General features: G+C 39.7%; 1 protein-coding gene across 1 annotated transcript in view; it reads left to right on the top strand.

Annotated features, from left to right (window-relative positions):
• TEK (TEK receptor tyrosine kinase) overlaps positions 1–5770 on the top strand; it is a 99331-nt gene extending 93561 nt beyond the window's left edge. The window contains exons 20-24 of the mRNA XM_006908358.1: positions 1023–1097; positions 2100–2140; positions 3072–3168; positions 4718–4817; positions 5696–5770. Coding sequence (XP_006908420.1) covers positions 1023–1097; positions 2100–2140; positions 3072–3168; positions 4718–4817; positions 5696–5770 — 388 coding nt within the window. The remainder of the gene's footprint in view (positions 1–1022; positions 1098–2099; positions 2141–3071; positions 3169–4717; positions 4818–5695) is intronic.
• The last annotated feature ends 5205 nt before the right edge of the window (positions 5771–10975 follow it).

The raw sequence follows: 10975 nt of genomic DNA, 5'->3' as shown, positions 1-10975 counted from the left end.
TGTGCCGCCCTGAGGTCTGATTTCCAGGCAATACTTTTTCCGTAAGCTTTTCAGAATTTGCCCCACTCAAAGCAGGTATTTCTCCAGGTGGGGGCTGAGCTTGTCTTAAAGAAACAAAACCCAACACTCACCCATCTACTCCAGCTCTTCTCCCTCCTCCTTGGTCACCTGTTTCTTTCACAGAACCCTTTTCCTTGCTTTGTTCCTGCATTTGAGAGATGTGGTACCCTAGATGAAGGGGTGGAGGGACAAACATAGTTTATCTCCACAACCTATGCATTTTACTTGGATGATCTCCTCAGATCCTAAAGGCAAACACTGGTTTGCTTGGCATTTCATCAAGGGCAGGGATTTCTGAAGTCTTGGAAAAATTAGAAGGAATTCTTAGAGGGGCAGAACACTGGTCAGGGTTTAACTCTGCTTCCTAATGGCAGGGTAAAGTGCTCCATGGCAGCATGGGGTCTGGGGAGGAAAGGCACAGGGCGAGGGAAAGGAGAGGAAAGGAGAAAGGATTGGAGAGGGACAAGCTCCCTGCAAGAAGCTTGCAGTTCAGAAAGACACCACTAAAGAAATTGTGTCTGTCTGTCTGTCTGTCTGTCTGTCTGTCTCTCTCTCTCTCTCTCTCTCTCTCTCTCTCTCTCACACACACACACACACACACACACACACACACACACACACGAGCGCGCAGGAGCGCACACACATTTTTTTTTATATAAAACTTAACGCGCACACACGCGCGCGCACACACACACACACACACACACGAGCGCGCACGCACACACATTTTTTTTATATAAAACTGCAGTAGAGACCCCATGAGGTACAAGAACTTACAATATTTGCATGTCTTTGAATTTGAAAACACAGTTGTAGGTGGAACACATACAAAACAAGAGCTCCTGACTCTGCTGAATCCCACATAGGGTTCCCTGTGGATTTGAGTGAGCCGCAGCCTTGAGCAAGCTGCCAGCCTTGTGAGCCGCTCTGACCTGCCTAAGTGGAGTCTCACTTTGTTCTTTTCAGGGAAGGCTCCCGGTGCGTTGGATGGCGATCGAGTCACTAAATTACAGCGTATATACAACCAACAGTGACGTGTGAGTCAGCCTCTTATTGCTGAGGGTTTTTCCTCCCAAGAAAAAGATGTATTTTTAGAGAGAGAGGTTTTAAAGAGAAGCAAGAATATTATGTCCCTCTGGGGAATAAAACTAATCAATAAGCCCAGGAAATGAATTCATAAAATAAATGAAGCCACAGAGTTAACAGTTTTCAGAGTGTAAATCATTGGTGACAGGCTTTATGTTTCCTTCTGCTTGTCGAGGAGAGATTGCAAGTGGTGAATGCTTGATCTCTAGAGGAGCAAGGGGCATGCCAGCCTGCCTTGTGGCCCCACTTCCCAGACAGCTCCGTGCACAGGACCTGGATCAGAGAAGGCAGCCCAGAATGGCTGCTGAGGGTCGGAAGTGGCAGGAAGGCCAGACAGGGGAGGACACCTCTGCTTGCTGCCTACAGCGGCAAGTCTCAAGCTGGTGGAGAAGGAAGCTTTGGGATTGAGACTTAGGCCGTCTTGCCCACACCTGCTATTTTCAGGAGGAGACTTGTCCAGGGGGTTTCACTTATGCGTGGGGATGAAGGGGCTGGCAATTACTATATCCTCACCATGGGCAAGGTGTTTTTTATATGTTATCCCATGTCATCTCTGCATAGCTTTGAGGAAGACTGGTATCTCCACTTTCAGAATAATATATTAAGAGGCCTCAGGGGTTTGGTAACATATCCCAGGTCACATGAGTATCAGGTGGCAGCGGTGGGACTCAGATCTGTCTGGCTTAGAATTTCACCTGCTTCCTACAGTACCACCTTGCATTCTCTACCTAAAGTAAGTTGGATGGGGTGGGGGGCCTCTAGCAGCTCTATTTCCCTGATGTAATCCTCCCATTGGCCTAAGAGGAGATAAACACAGGCTGTGTGCATGGACCTATCCCAGTGAGCAGACTTTTAATATTTTCTTTCCTTACAAAGGACCAGTCATCCTGGTTTTGAGGGCAGAGAATTGACTGTTCCACCTGTTTATTGGTTTCTCTATTTCCCTTCCACAGATGGTCTTATGGAGTGTTACTGTGGGAGATTGTTAGCTTAGGTGAGTATCCGTTTCTCTCCCAGGTGAAACTCCAGGCAAAAGGCCCAGGCCCCTCCTGTGCTCCCTCACTGTATAATTCCAAGGGTATCGTTTGTATGTGGTGTCACCAGATGTGACTTGGAAAGAGAACTTTATGAGTTTCAATGTATAAGTGTGTTTTATTCACACATTTCTCTTTTTGAAAGCCCTACAGCTTATGTCATATTCGATACTAACAACCACTATACTAACAACACACCCACCAACCATGGTGAACATGAACTCGGATATCTGATATAGATTAGCTGTCTCTGATGGTGCAAAGATGTCATAGAGCTATTGCAGGTTTACTCCCACAACTTAAAAATGGTACATTATACAACCAATAAGAGCCACAATTTGAAAGCTAATAGCCTATGAAAATGTACATGCCAAAAAAATGTACATACATCATGGTCCTAGTTTTATAAATATTACACTTTTAAAAATTTGAAGGGACTACACAGAAAGGTAACAAAAGCTATTGCATTTTTTCATGATTTTTTTTAATCTTTTCAAATTTTCTACAATAAACATTTCTTTTATAATTAAAATTATAGATACAATAGGAATTGCATAACTATAGACTTCTAATTAAGGAAAAGGTACAGATGTGCTGTTTGTAGACAGACTTGGGGAAGAAAAATAGCCCTGTAAGTCAGGAACCCCGTAGTAGATCTTTCCACTGAAGGAACGGCCACACTGCAGTACGGTCTGTAGTTTATCCTTTGTAGGTTTGTAGTCCAGCTTTGACGTACAGTGGGTTCGCTCAAAGAGCAAGATCATGCTCAGTGCACCCCCTGACACACCCATCTTTCTCCCAGGCTCCTGGCTTCTGGCCCCTGGGCAGAAGACTTTGCCTTCTGCACCAGCACCAGAGGAGCCTTAGGGCAACACCGGTTCTGTCTTCCAGGTGGCACCCCCTACTGCGGGATGACGTGTGCAGAACTCTACGAAAAGCTGCCCCAGGGCTACAGACTGGAGAAGCCCCTAAACTGTGATGACGAGGTGTAAGTCAGGCCTCATCTTATTTAACCCTCCTGCTGCGTGTTTCGTGTACAGACTGCCGCTAATGAAGGAATTAGCTGATTCATACACATATACCTATATGTATGTATACACATACCCACAGACACTGAGATTGCAAATACCTAGAAAAAAAGAAGGCTTTTTAAACTAAGACTGTTACGCATGAGCAGGTAAGAATTGCTTTCTAGGCATAGATATTTATGGTGAAATTGGGAGACATTTAAGGTGATGATTCTTGGGAAGGTTGAAATGAGGAAGGTCAACAAATGCAGAAAAGATCTGAAACAAATTGATGAAATTATTCATGAATAAATAAATGCCTTGAGGCTAACTTTGAGGATAATGATTTCAGAGCTGTTACATTAAGGAAGATAGATTTTTCTTCATAGAATTTTGATTCTACTAAGATCATTTTCCAGGAGTAAGAATTATTCCAAGGGGAAAAATGAAAAACTTCAGTGATACCAGAATTCCCTGAATTTAGCAGAGGTTAGAAGCTGCCTAATTAGCCTGATTTGAAGAGTGAAAGGCTCTAGGGTGAAGAAATAACTTATTGTCTATGCTGAGCCATTGCCAAGAGTAAAAGAGGGTGCTATTATGTTCCTGGGACAAGAGACTTAAACTATTCCAACCTAGGCAAATGAAATGTACTTGAACCATCAGCACTGGACAGTCCCTAAAATCCCACCTTTTAAGATTCATTCCATGAGGAGTGAGATTTTTCACTCATTATGAAACTTCTGGTAAAGTACAAACTGTTCTAGAATCTGTCCCCCGAGGCCAGTGGTTGACAGCCTTCTGTGTATGTAGTTTCCCCTGAGGCATTTCTTTAGTTTGTGAAATCTTGAGCCTCACTCCCAGACGTTTTGGTTCTGTAGTCCAGTGTGTGGGTCCCAGAAACCTGCATTTTAATAATGCAAGTACTTCCAGGCAAATTTGAGAAAGTATTGCCTTAGACCAGTGCTTCCCAAACTATGTTCATGGAACGTGCAAGATGTAAATAAATGATACGGGGAAAGAAGCTCTGTGGTCAATTATGTATGGGAAGTATCATGTCAAAACTGGTTAAACCGGGATTTTGTTTGTTTTTAATGGCAGGAATTCCCCGGATTTGACGCCAGTCCCAGAGGGAAATGCAATAGGTGGCGTTTTGTAAATTTGTTTGAGCGTGAAGCCATTTTTTAAAACAGAACTCTAACATGTTGAGGGATGCAGTATCCCAAGGGAGATAAATGCTGCCCTAGAAACATGACTCAGCTCCTCCCAGATGATCAGAATAGCTGAGGCCAAGGTTCTGAAGAAATGGTGCCTGTGGCAGGCACTGGGTCCACTGAGAAGAAAGAGGACTTAGCGAGGCGGGAGGCCTCACAGACACTTTCTAGGTGCTGCACCTTTGTCTTCTGCTGGCTAAGCTTAATGATTGTGTGTTGAATGGTAATATTCTCTTCTCTTTTTTGCATACCCTATGCTTGGCCATGCCCGGGACTCTAGCACAGGCATAGAGTTAACCCTTTAATTCTGTTTTCAAAGGTATGATCTAATGAGACAATGCTGGCGGGAGAAGCCCTATGAGAGGCCCTCGTTTGCCCAGATATTGGTGTCCTTAAACAGGATGTTAGAAGAACGAAAGGTGAGTATGGCATTCAAAGCAGGGGCATTTTCATTCGAATTTCTCATGTGCCCAGTGTAGTTAATAGAAAGCTGATATAATTCAATTACGTCAGGTTCTCCTTGACATAGCCTTAGGTATTATAGGGACATAAAAGATGTGGTCCCCAACTCTGAGACAATTACAATTTTGGAGGAAATAAGATGTCTATACAAGATGTAGTCATACACAGTAGAACAACATTTAGAATTAGTCTATTTGAGCTAGGAGGAATCTTAAATTTTATCAATCGTGTAGCCTGACCCTTTAATTTTATAGATGAGGAAACAGTCTCAAACAGTCTCAACAGAGGCAAAAGTGACTTGCCCAAGGGCACAGAGCAGGTAGACAACAGAGCCTGGTCTACAGGCTACTGGGGGGAGGGCCAGGAGTTCCATAGAAAACTCCTAGAAGTTAGGTGGCTGAATGTGAATGTATTGAGTTCAAAAGACTAATCTAGTTTAGGAAAATACATTTTGAAAGTCATCAGAGCCCAAGTGGTAACTGCACCAGAGATATGGGTGCAATCGCACAGGGAAAAGTGAGGATGAGAAGTGGACAGAGGGAGGAGCCTAAAAGAAGTGGAACTTTTCAGGAGGGACCAATGAGGACAGTGAGAAAGAGAAGCTCAGAAACCAAGCAAAGCGAGAGGATGAAATCTGACTGGCAGGAGTCAAGGGATGCATTTCAGGAAGAAAGCTGTCAAATACAAAAGAGGAACTGAGGACAGAAAACTGTCCCCCAAGTACCTAGTGTTTAAATCGAAATAAGCCAAGGAAACCAGGGTATTTACCGTAACTGCCCCCAGCAGAGGCAGTACTGAGGCAGCCCGTGTCTCTGAATCACTCTTGTTCTTCTAGACCTACGTGAATACCACGCTTTATGAGAAGTTTACCTACGCAGGGATCGACTGCTCTGCTGAAGAAGCGGCCTAGGACAGACCATCATCATCTAACATTGTTTCCCCTCCAGCAGGAGACATCCTTGATGCCAAGGAAGCATGCGAGCCTCTGCCAAGAGAGGTGACATAGAATAGAGAAGTGTATATATATTGCTGTACGTCTGGGACTTTCATCACAAAAACCCCTGTGTGTGAATTTATAGTACACTCTGACTCTAATAGAACTGTATATACTGTTTTGAGTAAGAATGTGCTGAAATTAGAATGCCTGTTTGTGGTTTCATATGCAATAATATATTTTTCTAAATATGTGGATTTTAAAGGTAGGTGTGAGAGTACAATTACTGTAATGCATAATTCATTACTGTCCTAGATATTTTTGATATTTACATTTATATTGATTGCTATGAAATATTTTGCTGTAGAGAAGTAAAATATTGTTAACAGACTTAACACTGACCCTGACAGCACAGGTAAGAAAAGTGGAGGGAAATGTATAAGTTCTAACAGGACATAGGTTAACATTTAAGAGACTGAAAATCCAAGTGATATAAAGCGGATTCTTCTATCCCTAAATTTTCTCCCTCATCTGTAGAAGCCATTGAATTTCACTGGCTCATTTGAAAACTTTGTCATGTATTTCCAGAGCCCACTAGTCAGTCAGAATGTTAAACATCTAAAAAGACTTAAATCTCATTCCTTACATGCCTAAGACCTTTTTAGGTTTTACATAAATAAGTTTTAAAAAATTAATGGGATTTGGTTTTAGTTTTTTTGGTAACATTGATTTGTGTATTTTAAGAAATTAAAATAGGAAGGCTGGAGTTATATTTGGGAGACACGTAACATTAATCATACCAAATTAACATCCTTACATGTATTGTACATCATAAAAACTGTTTCGATCAGTTATAGGCTTACTATTTATACTGTAGGCACATGTTACACTAAGATCATATAGTAAGTAAATAATAAATGTCTTGCCTACCAACATTTTTTTGTGCAGGAATGTGTCTCAGGTATTACCAAATGTTTTTGTGATACTTTAGAGAAAAACATCTTAATGTATCATCCTCCAACTTGTCAGTAATAGGTATGTAGAAGAGTCGGTGGCCATATTCCACTTGACATGGCATGTCAAGCTCACAAGCTCAGGAATGACTTCTAGAAGTGTCCGCCTGTCTAGTCCATCTTCTTGCAGTGTGCTGTCGTGTTTCAATGAGAACAGAGCTTAGGACTGGACTCCCTTTTAATTGTTATGATGTTAAATAGTCAACATATCACATAAAGTTCTATATTCCTACCGTCTAGTCAACCTATGTATTCAGAAATCATGGCCAGAAAACTAAATTTATCCCAAAGGCTCCTCATTCACAACAGCATATTCACATGGAGACAGAGCGAAAAGCAAGACTACTGGTATACCAATTATTTAATCAAGTGGAAACTCAAATGAAGAGCCATTAAAAATAGGTCTAAATACAGTTGACCTTTGAATAACTCAGGGGAAGTTTAGGGGTACCGACCCTGTGCAGTTGAAAATCCACATACAATTTTTGACTCCTCAAAAAACAAATAGCCTACTGTCAACCTAAAGTCTTACTGGTAACATAAAGCCGATGAACACATAACAACACATGCATTATATACTATATTTTTACAACAGAACAAGCTAGAGAAAAGAAAATTAAGAAAATCAAAAATGCATTTTAGTATTTGTTGAAATAAATCCACATGTAAGTGAGTGAACCTACACAGTTCATACCTGTGTTCAGGAACTCAACTGTATAATAGTTCTTTCTATTTTCTACCCAAGTGATATAGAGTGATAACTCTTGGTTTGCATGTACATGGAACTGAATAAGAACAAGGATGATCTCAAACATACAGATAACTTTGCATATGGTTTTGGGACGCACAATACATTTTTTCCTATTATAGTTTGAACTTGCTTATAATTTTTTAATTATTTCAAATAGTATACATCATTATACATTTATCTCACATCAAGTACCTGACAAAAGAGATGGCTAGGTATATTTATGATTTACTTGTAAATTCACAATACCAAGGCAGAAAACCTGAGGTATGCTTACTGAGGGCATATCACCACTATCAACTGTCAGAAGGTGACTAATTTACTTCTGAAAGAGCCACACTGTTGATTACTCTGTGACTCACCTATATCATTGTCAAAGAAACCTCTGACATTCTATCGCATGTTAGCTGCATTCATTCACATTGAAGATTCATGGACTTATACCCAAAGGTAAACTGTCAAATTGAATAAAGTCATGTAGCTTCCACATTATCAAAGAGCAATTAAGAAAGAACCCCTCAAAGAGATTAGACAATTCAGGAATTGGGAATATAGATTAAAACTTATTGTGTTTAAAAGATTCACGCCCCCCTGAACAAGCCCGATCCCGTCTGATCGCGAAAGCTAAGCAGGGTCAGGCCTTATTAGTACTTGGATAGGAGACCACCTAGGAAGACCAGGTACTGTAGGTGTAAAAACTTAAAAAATAAGGGACTGTAAGCTGACAAGGTCCTTGTAATCTGTGAGGTCAACCAAGGGTTAATTTGCCTAAATAGTAAAAAAAAATTAAAAATTATTAAAAAAAAGTTAAAAAAAAGATCCATAGGACACTGCCTTTAAAAAAAAATCAGTGAGTTGTTGATACGAATTAAAATTAAGTAACAGCACACCAGTTAGAATAAAAACACATTCTCAATAGTCAAACAGCCAAAACCTTTATGTTAATAGGGTGCATTGAAAAGTTTACATTTACTTCCACATATCCTGTAAGGAGATTTAAAAAAAAACTTTAAAAAAATCTTTACCTAACAAAACTGCAACTCCTAAGAAGTATGATGGTTTTAGGTATTTAGAGAGAAAAAATGTAGGTAACCTGAGAAACCACCATTATGAATGTCACCGACCTATTAATTCAACTTTAAACCACCTTCCACTGTTATTTGCACACTACCTATGAAGGTAAGTCAAAAATTGAAACCAACTTAATTTCTCCCCACACCGCCCAGTCACAACTTTGGAAATCACTGTGGCAATTTAACCTTTAAAATGTAATAAATAAACCTCAACGGCACTTTTCCTCTTCCGCTTTCTTTGAAACTGTCAAGAAACCTCATACCATTATTGACCAAACTCTACTGCCAGCAGTGGATGCCAGAGGAGTCCATGAAACAACAAAGTAGCGATTCAAATATTCTTGGGGAAAGTGATTTCTTCTTTCCTTTCAGATCTTCTTTTACCTTCCAGAGGACCAGTTCCATGCAGAAGGCAGCATTTCCACTTGAACGGTGACCTCCAAATACAAAATAATGTATTAGACATAAGATCACTATATCTGCGATGTTACCCATGAATGTTCTCAAAACAAAGCCTTGAGGTTGTTTATAACAAAACCAACACTGGCCGCTTACCAAAATATGACTGCTTAACATCTATAACAACCCCTAATGGTTGCTTTATAGATGTTTCATATAAATCATTATAAAACAAACATCTCCTGTTTTCTGTGTAGTGTGACCTGTCACACTGTCACTACCTTGCTGTTGGTGGACAGCACACTGGTACCTTCTCCACATACCTCTTTTCCAAGGAGATACAAGAACAAAGTGGTGGACATCTCTGAAGGACAGACATCTGGCAAGGAGGGGGAAATATGAAATGCTAGAAAAAGTACGCTTCTCTAAGAAAAGAATGACATTAAATGCAGGATTACAACATTTTAAAAAGTAGATAAAATTTACCCAAAATATAAAGCCTACAGTTCTGGTGAGAATAAAAGACGTCTGAGATTGAGAAAAATCCTATGGTGACCAACACTTCTAATAACATTTGTCATTTCTTTGTGTCTTATCCTGAGAAAACTATTGTATATAACTTTTAGGAGATTTTGCTTTAAATAGGCTATATTTTGTTAAGTGAAATTTTTATGTCCATGGTTCAAGATAGTTTTCAATAGAACACATTACAAATTTTATAATAGAATTTTGTGGGAATACTTTGAGATATGTTTTTAAGAAAGCAGATAATAGAAATTAAAGACCCTCTGCAAGATGGCATTAGTGTCTAGCAGGCTTAGAATGAAAGAATAAAGACCAGGAAAAAAAATCTGTATTTTGTACAATTAATGACATAATCAGAGGAGCATGCCATATCTTAAGTATCTTTAGAAACATAGCATTATAACAGTTTTAGCATATTCAAAATTAACTTTCTTTTCTATCTTGTGCATAAGTGGAATCTATATGGGTATACATGAATATATAGAGTAACTAACCTCCATTCCAAGCCAGACACTGGTAAACTGTGCATATAGCAATGCCACTAACAGCATAGTTGGTGGCTATACTTGTACTTGATTAAAGTTGTGTGTATTTCATCAGAAAAACCAAAAAGTCACTAAAAAAGTTCTGAGAGCAAGATATACCAATCTGGTATAAAGCAAGCACAAGATAATGAACCTACTGAATTTGAACTATACTTCTAACAACAACACACACACACACACAATCTACCCTGGGTGAGATAACCTGGACCTAATCAACTTTAGAATCTCATTTGGTTTAATGAAAAGCACATATTAAAAGACGTACACAGCAAAATTTAGAAAGGAATTAGATCTCCGTCCTAACGAGTTTCATGTACAAATTCAAAGACTAGGCAACTTGCCGGACAATTACCTGGCTACTATTCTCAGTGTAATTGCCGTGAACACCCAGGATTCTACCAAGCAATGGGCATGTAATGCTTTTTACACAAGCAGATGCGTTAGTCTCCATGGATTCAGAGAATCTATAGAGAACATGTCATAAGCATTTTAGACAGAAGACCTTCGCTATGGACCTTATGGTTTGTTCAGTCAAGTCAGACTTAGGATCCTGATATTAATTACAAGCAGAAGGGTTCTTACCATCATCCTGAATGATTCTCAGTACCTAGTCAGCCACTAGACTCTTCAGGGATCTTTTGTGAGGTAAGCCTAGCCGATGAGGAAACATAACTATCGTGTCCACAACTGAAGTATGAATTAACTGTTAAAGAGAAAAACCTATCAGAAGCTCTTTCCAAATAAGGATAGCAGCAACAATAACTGTATTAGCAGTAACTATGCTACAACCGCTAGTAATTTGGAACAGTTATGATATATCAGTCACTAAGCACTTTATATAGATTATCTCACTATAACTTGCCAAGTAACATAATAAG

This window comes from Pteropus alecto, unplaced genomic scaffold (assembly GCF_000325575.1).
Source record: "Pteropus alecto unplaced genomic scaffold, ASM32557v1 scaffold222, whole genome shotgun sequence".
Lineage (NCBI taxonomy): Eukaryota > Metazoa > Chordata > Mammalia > Chiroptera > Pteropodidae > Pteropus > Pteropus alecto.
Note: the sequence above shows the minus strand (reverse complement) of the source record. Positions and strands in the feature narration are given on the sequence as shown.